The sequence below is a fragment of the Rhinoraja longicauda genome, chromosome 40 (assembly GCF_053455715.1).
Source record: "Rhinoraja longicauda isolate Sanriku21f chromosome 40, sRhiLon1.1, whole genome shotgun sequence".
NCBI lineage: Eukaryota > Metazoa > Chordata > Chondrichthyes > Rajiformes > Arhynchobatidae > Rhinoraja > Rhinoraja longicauda.
The window spans coordinates 5,892,171-5,908,038 of record NC_135992.1 but is presented as its reverse complement, the minus strand read 5'-3'; the positions used below and the strand labels follow the sequence as shown (position 1 = coordinate 5,908,038).

Genomic DNA, 15,868 nt, shown 5'->3' with positions numbered 1-15,868 from the left:
TGCCACTTCCGGTGACATTCCACGAGGAACAAGAGGATTTCAGTAAAGGATTTAAAGAGGTTCTTCTGCAGTTGTATAGGGCCCTGGTAAGACCACATCTGGAGTATTGTGTACAGTTTTGGTCTCCTAATTTGAGGAAGGACATCCTTGTAATTGAGGCAGTGCAGCGTAGGTTCACGAGATTGATCCCTGGGATGGCGGGACTGTCATATGAGGAAAGATTGAAAAGACTAGGCTTGTATTCACTGGAGTTTAGAAGGATGAGGGGGGATCTTATAGAAACATATAAAATTATAAAAGGACTGGACAAGCTAGATGCAGGAAAAATGTTCCCAATGTTGGGCGAGTCCAGAACCAGGGGCCACAGTCTTAGAATAAAGGGGAGGCCATTTAAAACTGAGGTGAGAAGCAACTTTTTCACCCAGAGAGTTGTGAATTTGTGGAACTCTCTGCCACAGACCTTTCACCGTCCGGCGCGGCCTGGAACGTGGCAACTTCAACAGGCTGACCGCGGGAGAAGACGGCAGGGGAAGAGAAAATACATTCTGGCCTTCCATCACAGTGAGGAGGTGACTGGAGGAGAACTCACTGTGATGGATGTTTCTTTTTTTTTGTTTTGTGTTGGTTTGTGATTGTGTGTGAAAGTGCATATTTTTATTGCTCTTATTGCTGGACTGTGGGTGAACTTTCATTTCACTGCACATCTTGTATGTGTATGTGACATATAAACTTGACTTGACTTGAGAGGGCAGTGGAAGCCAAATCACTGGATGGATTTAAGAGAGAGTTGGATAGAGCTCTCGGGGCTAGTGAAATCAAGGGATATGGGGAGAAGGCAGGCACGGGGTATTGATTGGGTACGATCAGCCATGATCACAATGAATGGCGGTGCTGGCTCGAAGGGCTGAATGGCCTCCTCCTGCACCTATTTTCTATGTTTCTATGATCCTATAATCTGGATGGCATTTGCATTGACTGGATATTTTACTCTGAGGAATGCATTTTGGATGCCAACCCATCCCAGTTGCAAATGTCCTGTCAAGTCCTTGATGCAGTTGCACCCGCCGAGCCTGTCAGTCATCCTGCGTTCCCCCTGGCAACCGCCGCCGGGGAAGGGCCGCGTCCCCCCTGGCAACCGCCGCCGGGGACGGGGGGGGGGCCGCGTCCCCCACCCTGGCAACCGCCGCCGGGGAAGGGCCGGCTCCCTGGCAACCGCCGCCGGGGAAGGGCCGGCTCCCTGGCAACGGTGCGGGTCACGTGCGCGGGGCTCGGCGGCGGCGGCGGCGGCTGCGGCTGCGGCTGCGCGCGCGCCAGAGCTGGAGCCAAGATGGAGCTTTCGGCGGTGGGCGAGCGGGTGTTCGCGGCGGAGTCGATCATCAAGCGGCGGGTTCGCAAGGTAGGAGGAGGCGGCGCCGCCCGGCAAGGATGCACCGGCACCAATGCAGAAAACCGCTGCCGATGCACGCTGCCTCCGCCCCGAGTAACCTTTCCCTTTTGCATTCCTGACAGGGCCGCATCGAGTATCTGGTGAAATGGAAAGGATGGGCTATCAAGTAAGTGTCAGGGGCCAGAACAGAATGCAAAAATTGCAATTGAATGTGCATTTGTTTTGCATGCGCTTAACCGCTTTCTCTTTTTAGATACAGTACTTGGGAGCCAGAGGAGAATATTTTGGATGCCCGTTTAATCGCGGCGTTTGAGCAAAGGTACAAGCGGTGCAATTATGTTTCTTCACTGAATCGGGTCCATTTTGGATTTATTTTATTTTTATGCATTGAAAAGAATATGTTTTTGCAGCCGTGCATACTGCAAAATGAGGATCTGTCCCTTTGTTTTTGCATGCCTTTGCAGGGAGAGGGAGCGGGAGTTGTACGGACCGAAGAAACGAGGCCCCAAACCCAAAACATTCCTGTTGAAAGTGAGTCACGTTTAAACAAAAACAAAAAAATGCAAAACAAAAAATCAAACAAAAACATATCAGAACAAGTGACGTGGGAAAATGACACCTTCAGATTCAAATAATGCAAGTCCCTTTAACAATGTCTGGTTGACATTTCAGAAATCCAACATTAAATATCCCAATTTATTCACAAAATGCTGGAGTATCCCAATGCCACTGTGCTCCAGTTTTGCGCCAGTTGTTAGTGGAAACGTCCCTTGTCATTTTTGCAGACTTGACCCTGGCTGTGCGCGCAGAAAATGTGTGATGACATTTTTTGCAATTCCCACTCTTTCCACCTGAGAGCTTTTATTCACAAAATGCTGGAGTAACTCAGCAGGTCAGGCAGCATCTAGGTTAATTCCCGGAATGGCGGGACTGTCATACGTTGAAAGACTGGAGTGGCTGGGCTTGTATACACTGGAATTTAGAAGGATGAGAGGGGATCTTATCGAAACGTATAAGATTATTAAGGGGTTGGACACGTTAGAGGCAGGAAACATGTTCCCAATGTCGGGGAGAGTCCAGAACCAGGGGTCACACAGTTTGAGAATAAGAGGTCGGCCATTTAGAACAGAGATGAGGAAAAACTTTTTCAGTCAGAGAGTTGTGAATCTGTGGAATTCTCTGCCTCAGAGGGCAGTGGAGGCCAATTCTCTGAATACATTCAAGAGAGAGCTAGATAGAGCTCTTAAGGATAGCGGAGTCAGGGGTTATGGGGAGAAGGCAGGAACGGGGTACTGATTGAGAATGATCAGCCATGATCGCATTGAATGGTGGTGCTGGCTCGAAGGGCCGAATGGCCTCCTCCTGCACCTATTGTCTATTGTCTATTGAAAGAAGGAATGGGTGACGTTTCGGGTCGAGACCCTTCTTCCCTCTCTCCTGAGATGCTGCCTGACCTGCTGAGTTACTCCAGCATGTTGTGAATAAATGTTGTCGATTTGTAGCAGCATCTGCAGTTATTTTCTTATACTACCAGAGAAAGTGCGATTTGTTGGAATTAGATGTAATGGGAGGGGGGGGGGGAGAGAACGAAGGAACTGCAGACGGACACAAAATGCTGGAGTAACTCAGCGGGTCAGTCAGCATCCCTTGAGAAAAGGAATGGGTGACGTTTCGGGTCGGAACCCTTCTTCAGAAGTTTATAGATGAATCTTTGCGGTATAAACCAGCGTCTGCAGTTCCCATCGACACAAGGAAGTGCAGATGCTGGTTTACAAAATATAAACACAAAGTGACTTTAGAGATGCAGTGTGGAAACGGGCGCTTCGAGCCCACCGAGTCCGCGCTGACCAGCGATCCCCGCATGCCAGCACTATCCTACACACGAGGGACAATTTTACAACTTTACCGAAGCCAATTACCTACAAATCAAGCGCAGGCTCGGCGTTCGTTTCGCTGAACACCTCCGCTCAGTCCGTCTTAACCTACCTGATCTCCCAGTTGCTCAGCACTTCAACTCCCACTTCCATTCCCAATCTGACCTTTCTGTCGTGAGCTTCCTCCACTGTCAGAGTGAGGCCCAGCGCAAATTGGAGGAACAGCACCTCATATTTCGCTTGGGCAGTTTACACCCCAGCGGTACGAACATTGACTTCTCGAACTTCAGATAGCTCCTCTGTCCCTCTCTCTTTCCCCTCCCCCTTCCCAGTTCTCCCACCAGTCTTACTGTCTCCGACTACATTCTGTCTCTGTCCCGCTCACTCCCCCCAACATCAGTCTGAGGAAGGGTCTCGACCCGGAAATGTCCTAACCTACCTGATCTCCCTGTGGCTCAGTACTTCAACTCCCCCTCCGGAGATGCTGCCTGTCCCGCTGAGTTACTCCAGCATTTTCTGTCAACCTACAAGCCTGTACGCCTTTGGAATGTGGAAGGAAATCAGAGCACCCGGAGACAATCATTCGTTAACTGGGAGAACATATAACCTCCGTTCCGAGAGAACCCGTAGTCTGGGTTGAACCCGGGTCTCCGACGCTGTGAGGCAGCAACTCTACCACTGTGCTGCCATGCCACCCTATGTAAGGGTTGAGGATTGGCCTTCCATTGCACTGGAAGAACTCTGTATAATGGGAGACATGGTCAAAATTGCAGCAAGTAACTACTTCCACAGAGCTAGTTTATTGTCACGTGTACTGAGGCACAGTGAAAAGCTTTTGTTGCGTGCGAACCAGTGATTACAATCGAGCTGTCCACGGTATACAGATATATTACAAAGGGAATGACGTTTAGTGCAAGATAAAGTTGCTGCCTTACAACACTTGCAGCGCCAGAGACCCGGGTTCGATCCCGACTACGGGCGCTGTCTGTACGGAGTTTGTACGTTCTCCCCGTGACCTGCGTGGGTTTTCTCCGAGATCTTCGGTTTCCTCCCACACTCCAAAGACGTGCAGGTTTGTAGGTTAATTGGCTTGGCGTATGTGTAAATTGTCCCCCGTGTGTGTAGGGTAGTGTTAGTGTGTGTGGGGATCGCTGTTCGGTGCGGACTCGGTGGGCCGAAAGGCCTGTTTCCGCTACACGGGGTTTTCTCCGAGATCTTTGGTTTCCTCCCACACTCCAAAGACGTACAGGTATGTAGGTTAATTGACTGGGTAAATGTAAAAAAATTGTCCCTAGTGTGTGTAGGATAGTGTTAATGTGCGGGGATCGCTTGGCGGTGCGGACTTGGTGGGCCGAAAAGGCCTGTTTCCGCGCTGTATATGAAATATGAAATAAAAATATGAAATAACGGAATCAAGGGATATGGGGGAAAAAGCAGGAGCAGGGTCCTGATTCTGGATGATCATCCATGATCACATTGAATGGCGGTGCGTACAGGCTCGAAGGGCCGAATGGCCTCCTCCTGCACCTATTGTCTATGTTTCTAACTTTCTAAATAAATCGAGTAAAGGGTTCGGTTATAGCTCCAACCACCTAGTGGTCTCCCTGTGAAACCACAAGTCATTTTCAAATACAAAGGTCTTTTTTAACAGCTAAAAATGTACGTTTGTTACTGCTAACAATACTAAAGGCTGTCTGTTACATTGTTTAATGGACTTAAATGTCTATGGCAGGGATTGCCTATCTAAAGAAGGGTTCCGACCCAAAGCGCCACCTATCCATGTTCTCCAGAGATGCTGCCTGACCCGCTGAGTTACTCCAGCACTTTGTGTCTATCTCTGATTTAAAGGTAACCTGATGGTCTCCAATGGGGTAGATGGTAAGTCAGGATCGCTCTCTAGTTGGTGAATAGATAGATCATAGGGGGGGAAGGTATTGCTTAACATATGGTGAGCGTTTGTCGGCACTGGGAGGGCCTGTACTCGCTGGAGTTTAGAAGGATGAGGGGGGAACCTCATTACAACGTACCGAATAGTGAAAGGCCCAGATAGAGTGGATGTGGAGAGGATGTTTCCACTAGTGGGAGAGTCTAGGACCAGAGGGCACAGCCTCGGAATAAATGGACGCAACTTTAGAAAGATGAGGAGGAATTTCTTTCATCAGAGGGTGGTGAATCTGTGGAATTCTTTGCCACAGATGGCTGTGGAGGCCAAGTCAGTGGATATTTTTAAGGCAGAAATTGACAAATTAGTGCGGGTGTCAGGGGTTATGGGGAGAAAGCAGGAGAATGGGGTTGAGAGGGAGAGATCGATCAACCGTGACTAAATGGCGGAGTGGAACTTGATCCTGCTCCTAGAGGTTATAAAGATGCAGAGTGCAGGATACATGCGGGGACAGACACAAAAAGCTGGAGTAACTCAGCATCTGTGGAGGAAAGGAATAGGTGACGTTTCGGGCCGAGACCCTTCTTCAGACCGGCTGTTTAGTAACCTGGACCCAGCCCAGGCCATTACATAAACCAACCTCCTTTCCATTGACTCCATCTACACTTCGCGCTGCCTCGGCAAGGCCAGCAGCATAATCGAGGACCAGTCGCACCCCGGCCACTCCCTCTTCTCCCCTCTCCCATCGGGCAAGAGGTACAGAAGTGTGAAAATGCACACCTCCAGATTCAGGGACAGTTTCTTCCCGGGTGTTATCAGGCAACTGAACCATCCCACCACAACCAGAGAGCAGTGCTGAACTACTATCTACCTCATTGGTGACCCTCGGACTATCCTCGATCGGACTTTGCTGGCTTTACCTTGCACTAAACGTTATTCCCTTATCATATATCTACACGCTGTAAATGGATCGATTGTAATCGTGTAGAGTCTTTCCGCTGACTGGTTGGGTAAAAAAGCTTTTCACTGTACCTCGGTACACGTGACAATAAACTAAGCTAGTGTAGGAAGGAACTGCAGGTGCTGGTTTAAACCGAAGATAGACACAGAATGCTGGAGTAACTCAGGCAGCATCTCTGGAGAGAGGGAATGGGTGACAGAAACACTGAGAGGAAGAGACCAATGCAGCACTGATAGAGGCAGAGGGCCGTGTTCCAGAACTGGCTCCAGCAAGGACCGATCCAAATTAGATTTAGATTTAGAGATACAGTGTGGAAACAGGCCCTTCGGCCCACCGGGTCCGCGCCGCCCAGCGATCCCCGCACATTTACACTATCCTACACACTCTAGGGACAATTTTTACATTTACCCAGTCAATTAACCTTACATACCTGTACGTCTTTGGAGTGTGGGAGGAAACCGAAGATCTCGGAGAAAACCCACGCAGGTCACGGGGAGAACGTACAAACTCCGTACAGACGGCGCCCGTAGTCGGGATCGAACCTGAGTCTCCGGCGCTGCATTCGCTGTAAGGCGGCAACTCTACCGCTGCGCCACTGTTCCGCCCTAAATTAGTCCCTCATCCCTCTAATGCATGGCCCATCCAACTATTCAATTCCCTTTTGAAAGTTTTGAATGATGTCGTAAGTGATAGGTAACTCAGTGGGACGGGGAGCATCTCTGTGGGGAAGGAATGGGTCGAGACCCTTCTTCAGACTGACCGCTGTCTGTCTCTCTCCTCTGCAGGCCCGTGCCCAGGCTGAGGCCTTGCGGATTGGAGACGTGCACTTCTCCATGAAGCCGGGCCCAGGCGGCTCGGCCAAGCTGCCCGGCAGCCTGGCGGCCTACAAGCTGAAGAAGAACATGCGCCGCTGCTACCGGACGTCGAAGCGGGCCCTGTCGAGGGTGGAGCCCCAGCGGGCCTGAGCGGGCAGGTCCGGGGCCCGCTGCCGCTGCCCGAGAGCGTGCGGATCATCAACCGCAAGGTGGAGCCGCGGAAACGCCGGCGCAGCCGCATCATCCTCAACCTCAAGGTGATCGACAAGGGCGCCAAGCCCCTGGGCAAGGCCAAGATCCCGTCCCGCAACCGGGTGATCGGCAAGAGCAAGAAGTTCAGCGAGAGCATTCTGCGCACCCAGATCCGCCACCTCAAGTTCAACGACTTCTCCGTCTACGACAAGTCCTTCCGCCCGTTGCCCGGGGGCGGGGGGGCGGAGGTCGGAGGGCGACCCCGGCACCTCGCGCTCCCAGCCCCCCCGCCCCCTCCGCCTTGCGTTACCCAGGCGACCCGCCCCCCAGCCCGCCAGCGAGTGGCCGGGGCCCGGCGGGGGGAGGGGAGGGGGAGGGGGAGGGGGGGCCAAGGTGCCCGGTGAGTCCCCCAGCCCGGGCCACTCCGGACTGGAGGGAGGCCGAGGTCTTGGACCTCTCGCTGCCCCCCCGAATCTGCCGCCGCAGCCCGGCGGCCCCTCCCCGCTGCCCCCTCCTCCTCCTGCTCCTCCTCCTCCTCAGCGGCCCGCCCCCCGCTCAGGCGCGGGGGGCGGGGAGGGGGGCCCCGACACCAGGCCGAGGCAGAATTGCCTGGCTGGAGGCCTGAGATGTCTCCCTGCTCCAATGTGGTGGTGACCGACGTCACGACCAATCTCCTCACCGTCACCATCAAGGAGTTCTGCAACGCAGACAACTTTGTCAAGGCCCCTGCTCTCTATCCCTGAACCCCCCCCCCCCCCGTCTCCCCCTCCCTCCCCCACACCACCAGGCCAGCTTTCACCCTGCACCCAGTGCAAATGTTTACCTGGCTGGGAATTCTCTGCCCCTGAAAACATTAATCGCCAAATTTCATTCCTTCTTTCCAATTACTTCATTCTCTCTCTCTCTCTCTCTCTTGCTCTCCGTCTCATTTTTGCCTCGCTGACTGTGTCTGTCCTCTCTCTCTCTCCCCCCCCTCTCTCTCTCTCCCCCCCCTCTCTCTCTCTCCCCCCCTCTCTCTCTCTCCCCCCCTCTCCTCTCCCCCTCTCTCTCCCCCCCCTCTTTCTTTCTCTCTCTCTCTCTCTCTCTCTCTCTCTCTCCCCTCTCTCCCTCTCTCCCTCTCTCTCTCTCTCTCTCTCTCTCTCTCTCTCGCTCTCTCTCTCTGTCCCCCTCTTTCTTTCTCTCTCTCTCTCTCTCTCTCTCTCTCTCTCTCTCTCTCTCTCTCTCTCTCTCTCTCTCTCTCTCTCTCTCTCTCTCTCTCTCTCTCCTCTCTCGCTCTCTCTCTGTGTCCCTCTCTCTCTCTGTCCCCCTCTCCCGCCTGTCCCCTCCCTATCCCCCCCTCTCTCTCTGTCCCCCTCTTTCTCTGTCTCCCCCCTCTGTCTCTGTCTCCCTTCTCTCTCTGCCCGCTCTCACCTCCCCTTTTGACCCATTCTATCCCACGTTCTACTCCCTATCTGTCTCTCAACCTACCCTTCTCTCCATTCTCTCTCCCCTCTCTTTCCCCCCATCCTCAACTATATCTCCTTTTCTCTCCCCCCTCCTCCATCTTTTCTGCCTTACCCTCACCCTCTGCCCCTTTTGCCCCCGCCCCCTCCATTTCCCGAGACCCTGACTGTCCCTCGACGCTTCCTCCCACCTGCCAACCCCCCGCACCTTTTCCCCCTGTCGCTGGCTCCCCTCCCCCCCCTCCTCTCCCTCCCACCCTTCTGTTTGCCCTGCCCCATCTCCTATCCCCCTTCCTCCCCTCCGCCCCTTTCTATCCACCTTTGCCGCCCCTCCCTGTCACTCCTCACTCTTGCTCCCCCCCCCCCCCCACACTCCGTCCACCTTTCTCTTCCGCCCCTCCCCTCCCCTCATCCACTGGCAGTGTTAGCACTTAATCCAACCCTCGTCCCTCGACGCTTCCTCCCACCTGCCACCCCCCCGCACCTTTTCCCCTGTCGCTGGCTCCCCTCCCCCCTCCCGTACCGTTGAACGCGAATCTTGCGGGAAGCAGCAGGCGTGAATTCCCGGGAATGCCAAGCTCCCGTTTCCGGCTCTGCCTGCCCTGACAACTCTCGTGAAGCTGAGGTTTTTAAAAAAAACATTTTTGTAAATTAATTTTCTTTGTGCCGCCCGGTGTAATGGTCAATATAAAGCGTACGGTGGCCATTTTAAGAGATGGGTTCGGCCCCTCTTTCCCCACACCCCCGTCCCTACTCCAGCGTCTCTGGCTGGCTAAAAAAAAAACGACCCAGAGCCATTTTGGGATTTAAAAAAAAATGTTTTAAATGTTTTTAAATTTCTTTTTATTTTTTAACGCAAATAATTTTATCGTGAGGAAAAGCAAAAGGCACTAGTTAGAGGTGTAATAATTGAGAGAGGGTGACGGTTAAATCAGACTGTGTTTTGGGAAGAGATTCCGGAATTGTGGGATGGGGAAGGAATTTTGTGACTTAGTTGGGATCGTGTGTGGAATCGGAGGGGGTGCAAGGTGAGGACTTTGCCCGTCTGCTGTGGGGGGGGGAAGAAACGTCAACTCAGCCGCGATCTATGTTGTTATTTTGGCAAACGGGGAGATTTTATCACCCCCCCCTATATTCGCGGCTGAATCAGAACTGCTCATTGATGCGGTTTGGAGACATCGATGGAAAACATAGCATAGAGAACAGGTGCAGGAGGGAGGCCATTTTGGCTCTTCGAGCCAGCACCGCCACTCGTTGTGATCGTGGCTAATCCGCCGTGCCTCTCGACCCCCATCGTTCACTGATGGCCTCCAGAGCCCCTCGTGTGCGCTCCCTCTCCAGGGACACACGGGCACGAACATAGGCCCGGACGGAAGAGGGGCAGTCGGTCGGCTCGGGCACAACCCCTCCCCACTTTAGCCGGGAAAGCAGAGGTAGGTTGGTGGGACTGAGAGGGGTGTGATAGTGTTCCTCAGTGATTGGAGATAGATTGTTTTAGTTTAGAGAGATACAGTGTGGAAACGGGCCCTTCGGCCCACCGGGTCCGTGCCAGCCATCATCGATCCCCACCCCCTCGCCCAAGTTTTTAATGTCGACCCACATTCTCATCTACTCCCTGCACACCAGAAGCCAATTAACGTACGGGGCCCCCGCGTGTCCTTGGGATGTGGGGGGGAAACCGGAGCACCCGGAGGAAACCCACCCGGTCACGGGGAGGACGTGCACACTCTGTACACGGACAGGATCGAACCTGGGGGTCAGGATCGAACCTGGCGCTGTGAGGCAGCAACTCTACCTCAACGTGTGTGTTTGCCGTTTTAAAATCTGACTGGCTAGCGTGATCGTGGAACATCATCTGAGGCGTGTGTTTGTGCGCGCAGTGTGTGTGCCAAGTAGGGGAAAATGTCCTCGCTGTGGAATCTAGTCAAAGGCTGGTGGACGTAGCTTTTAAGACTAGAGAGGCAAAGTTTGAAGGAGATGTGCTGTGCAAGTTGTTTCAAGCAGGGTGGTGGCTACCTGGCGTACGTTGCCAGGGGTAGTGATGGAGGCAGATACGATAGTGGCGTTGAAGATGCTTTTAGAATGGGCCACGTGGATGTGCAGGAATGGAGGAATATGGATCAGGTGAGATTATTCACTAGAACATCACTTTGGGCCTGTGCTGGTGCATGTTCTAGTGAAAGGAGATTAGATTAGTCCTCTGTAATTCCGAAAAGGGGGGGGGGATGGGGAATGATGTGACAAAGCAGTTCCTCGGCAGGTCGGGCAGCCTCTGTGGAGTGGGGGGGAGGATGACTATTTGGGGCGGTGATCTTTCAGCAGTACTGAAACATTAGCCCCTTGGGCTGGCTGGAATATCCTGACTGTTTTTTTCTGCTCTTATTGCACCACTCATTGAGGGGAGTGCGTGTTGTGAACGGGAGCCTGTGTATCCGGCAGAGATTAACTCTTGCCCCCCCTCCTCCGTCTCCTGCAAGCCCAATGGGTTCTCTCCCCACGGACGCTGAATGACTCCAGACCCACCTTCTGACTCAGCAGCTCAAAGACCAGAGGACATCGATTTAAGGTGAAGGGGGAAAAGATTTAATAGGAATCTGAGGGGGTAGCATTTCACACAAGGGTTGGTGGGTGTATGGAACGAGCTGCCGGAGGAGGTGGTTGAAGCTGGGATTATCCCAACGTTAAGACAGGTACATGATAGGACAGGTTTGGAAGGATGTTGCCAGGACTAGAGGGTGGGAGCTATAAGGGTGAGCAGGCTGGGTCTCTATTCTTGGAGCGCAGGAGGATGAGGGGAGATCTTACAGAGGTGTATAAAATCATGAGAGGAATAGATCGGGTAAATGCACAGAGTCTCTTGCCCAGAGTAGGGGAATCGAGGACCAGAGGACATGGGTTCAAGGTGAAGGGGAAAAGATTTAATAGGAATCCGAGGGGTAACTTTCTTTCACACAAAGGGTGGTTGAGTGCATGGAACGAGCTGCCGGATGAGGTAGTTGAGGCTGGGACTATCCCATCGTTTGAGAAACAGTTAGACCGGTACATGGATAGGACGGGTTTGGAGGGATATGGACCAAATGCAGAGCAGTGTAGCTGGGACATGTTGGCCGGTGTGGCAAGTTGGGCCGAAGGGCCTGTTTCCTCACTGTATCACTCTGCGAACGCTGCTGTTTTTTTTGATCTTGGAGACTTCAGAACGGGTTGGACCCACTTCTACCTCGAAATTTCCCTCCATTTCTTTCTGTACAATCCGTTAGTTGTGAAACAATTTGTAGGAAAAAAAACTACAGATGCTGGTCTCATTTTTTGTTCTTTTAAAGAAAAAGACAACGTCTTGTTTGTGGAATTTTTGGCCAATGCACAAACTGGCCGTAACACTAATGGAGGCATCAAAAAAATGCTGGAGTAACTCAGCGGGTCAGGCAGCATCTCGGAGAGAAGGAATGGTGACGTTTCAGCGACCCGAAACGTCACCCATTCCTTCTCTCCCGAGATGCTGCCTGACCCGCTGAGTTACTCCAGCATTTTGTGTCTACCTTTTCAGTTGTCAAAATTTGACAGGTTGACCGAGTTATTTTTCATCCCTGAAATCCCGAAGGGTCGGGTCGGTCAGTATTTCCCGTGAACACTCCATCTTTGCCAACAGTTGGACTTTACTGCAGACTTCGGACACGCAGCGTGGAAACGGGCCCTTCGGCCCATCGAGTCTCTGCCGACCAGAGGTTGCCTCTATCCTACACACTGGGGGACAATTTACAATTCTACCGAAGACAATTGTCCTGCAAACATGCGCTTCTTTGGAGTGTGGGTGGAAACCGGAGCACCCGGAGAAAACCCACGCGGTCACGGGGAGAAGGTACAAACACCGTACAGACGGGCACCCTCGTGGTCAGGATCGAACCCGGATCTCCGGCGCTGTGAGGCAGCAACACTACCCGCCGTGCCGCCCTGTTAAGACGTGTACAAATATGTATCGTGGCATGTTCGGTGAGAGCTGGCTGCTGTTTCTGCCCGCTGAGGAATTGCGCGTGAATCTCCACATTCTGCGATCATCCACCATCTCCACTTCTGCTGGGAGGAAGGTCACAGATTAGTTTAGTTTTCGGAGATACAGCGTGAGAACGGGGCCCTTCGGCCCGTCGAGTCAGCACCGACCTGCGATCCCCGCCTGCACTAGTTCTATCCACACACACGCACACGCACACATTTACAGAGGCCAATTAGCCTACAAAACTCGTCCATCTTTGGCAGTGTGGGAAGAAACCGGAGACAACTCGCGTGGAGAACGTACAAACTCCGCGGTGGACACTTTCTGTGCCAATTTTCTTCCTTGACCATGTCGACCCGAGTTGGAGCTACGATGGATCAGGGGACTTGACGTCAGTATCTTGAGTTCGCAGTCTGAAGATTTTCGGGCCCCTGCCTACTAAAGCCAGGCTCTCCGTGCAGTACCGACTGACGAGGTTCCCGCGCGCGTCTCTCCGTGAGAACCGTACGTCTACGCTCGGTCTTCCCTCGAGCATTTGTGAGGAATCCCGTGCCAATATTTTGTAGAGGAGATCGCCGACAAAGGAAAATTGCTTGATCGTTCTCTCCTTGTGCACACGGGGAGCACGTACAAACTGCGCACAGACAGCGGCCGTAGTCGGGATCGAACCAGGGCCCCTGGCGCTGTGTGGCAGCAACTCTACCACTGCCTCCCTCGTCGTTGACTCCCAAACTGCGCGATGGACAACCATACATTCTCTGGTTTCCGTCGCAAGAAGAGCAGTTTTGTGTGGACAGGACAGTTTTGAATTTTATTTTGTTGTTCTTTTAAAGAAAATAGACAACGTCTTGTTTGTGGGACTTTTGGCCAATGCACAAACTGGCCGTAACACTAATGGAGGTATCACAAAAACGCTGGAGTAACTCAGCGGGTCAGCAGCATCTCTGGAGAGAAGGAATGGGTGACGTTTCGGGTCGAGACCCTTCTTCAGACTGATGTCGGGGGGGACGACGGGTGGGGGGGGGACAAAGAAAGGATATGGGTGGAGACAGGAAGATAGAGGGAGGAGGGGGAGAGAGGGACAGAGGAGCTATCTAATGTTAGAGAAGTCAATGTTCATACCGCTGGGGTGTAAGCTGCCGTGTGACATGTGTGGGAAGGAACTGCAGGCAGATGCCGGTTCAAACTGAAGACGGGCACAAGAAACCGCTCGGGGTAGCTCGACAGGGACAGGGAGCGTCTCTGGAGAAAAGGCACAGGGCCATGTTTCGGGTCGAGGCCCTTCTTCGGACTGAGTGTCGGGGCAAAGTGGATAGGCTATTGAAGAACTCTCCAAGGGGAAGTCGTCTAGGTTTTGACCAGGTTCCATGCAGGGACACCCCCACTCTAAGTGGCAGTGACACACACACAACACACGCACACACACACACAAGCTATTGTGTTGGTTGTGCAGGAAGGAACTGCAGATGCTGTGGGTTTACACCGAAGATAGACACAAAATGCTGGAGTAACTCATCCCTGGAGAGAAGGAATGGGTGACGTCTCGGGTCGAGACCCTTTCTTCAGACTAAAGTCGGGGGGGGGGGGGGGGGGGGGGGGGGGTTCTCGGGGGGTCTCTGGACTGAGATTTGTTCTGCTACTCTGACTCGTGGAAGGTGGACTAACCGAGTTATCCCACCTTGCCTGCAGACCATTGAAGTGCTCATTGTTTTGAGCGTTCCCACGTTTTAGCTCAGAGATACCGACCTGCCAACGGTCAGGGTCCACCATCGACCGCCCGCCCGCTCACCACCGGTTATCCCCGCTTTCTCATCCGCTCCCTACGCACGAGGGGCAATTCACAGAGGGGACAATTAACCTACAAACCCAATACCCCCCCTCCCGCACATCTTTGAGGGGAGCCCAATGGGGGGACGTGCAAACTCCACGCAGGCAGCAACTCCACGCCCGAGGCTGGGATCGAACCGGGGACCTCTGACGCTTGTGATCCCCCCCCCAACCCCCTTCCTCCATTGTCCACCCTGCTCCTCTCTGGCCCCTAGTGACCGGCAAAGTGCCAGAGGCCCAGCTTGATCCCGAAAGGTCTGTGCAAACGAAGCACTTTCGATTGGACTCGAGTCAAGTCTCCTGACCTATATTGTCAGGTGACACCATATATTCTTTCCCCGTTTCTCGGGCGGGGAGGCTTTGTGCTTTAAGCGGTCTTGTGTAGGAACTTTTTAAACGCTCTTTTTTTTTTTTTTTAAAGAGAAAAAAAATAACTGGTTAAGTTTATTTTAAAATTGCTGCTGTTTGTTTAAGAGACGTTCTGTGCGTGTTATTTTCGTGAGTGGCCCGGGCCGGTGTCTCTCGATCAGCCTGGGCTTGGCGGGGCGAGGGGGGGGTGGGTCAACTCCCTCGCTGTCCCGACAGGTTTGTTTGTTTGTCTGTTTGTTCCAACGCTGGTCTGGACACTCGAGCGTGGATACTTTATCTCGCCGTCAAACTCCATCCCCAGCGTCGACTCCAGCAGGCGCCGTCCTTGGGAGAGGACGTTAAAAACAAAGGCCCTGTCTGCCCCATTCACGGCAGACGTTAAAATAAAAATAAATCCATCATTCCCAAACTCTAGAGGAGACGGGAAGGGAGGTATTTCTTAGAAACATAGAAAACAGGTGCAGGAGGAGGCCACTCGGCCCTTGGAGCCAGCACCGCCATTCAATGTGATCATGCTGATCATTCTCAATCAGCGCCCCCGTTCCTGCTTTTCCCCCCCCATCTCCCTTGATTCCGTTGGCCCTACGAGCTCTATCTAACTCTCTCTCTTGAAAACATCCAGTGAATTGGCCTCCACTGCCCTCTGTGGCAGAGAATTCCACAGAGTCACAACTCTCTGGGCGAATTTTTTTCCCCCTCATCTCAGTCCTAAATGGCCTACCCCTTATTCTTAAACTGTGTGACCCCCTGGTTCTGGACTCCCCAACATTGGGAACATGTTTCCTGCCTCTAACGTGTCCAACCCCTTAATAATCTCGTACGTTTCGATAAGATCTCTCATCCTTCTAAATTCCAGTGTATACATTTGTTCACCAGACCTGTCTCTTCATCCCAGATGCCAATACTTATTGTGTAGGAAGGAACTTTAAATTCATTTGGAATATTTTCTTTTCTCCCTCATCTCAGTCCTAAATGCCCTTCTTCCTTATTCTTAAAACTGTGTGATCCCCCCCATGGTTCTGGACTTCCCCCCAACATCGGGGGAACATTTTTCCTGCATCCGCCCTGCCCAATCCTCTAAGATTTTACACGTTTCTATAAGGTCTCCTCTCATCCTTCTAAATCCCAGCG

General features: G+C 52.6%; 1 protein-coding gene across 1 annotated transcript in view; it reads left to right on the top strand.

Annotated features, from left to right (window-relative positions):
• Nucleotides 1-1,163: 1,163 nt before the first annotated feature.
• LOC144611388 (uncharacterized) overlaps nt 1,164-15,868 on the top strand; it is a 66,703-nt gene continuing 51,998 nt past the window's right edge. The window contains 9 exon segments of the mRNA XM_078430458.1: nt 1,164-1,396; nt 1,510-1,553; nt 1,641-1,706; nt 1,852-1,918; nt 6,890-7,085; nt 7,088-7,494; nt 7,525-7,839; nt 10,558-10,677; nt 13,375-13,441. Coding sequence (XP_078286584.1) covers nt 1,328-1,396; nt 1,510-1,553; nt 1,641-1,706; nt 1,852-1,918; nt 6,890-7,085; nt 7,088-7,494; nt 7,525-7,839; nt 10,558-10,677; nt 13,375-13,441 — 1,351 coding nt within the window. The 5' untranslated portion in view covers nt 1,164-1,327.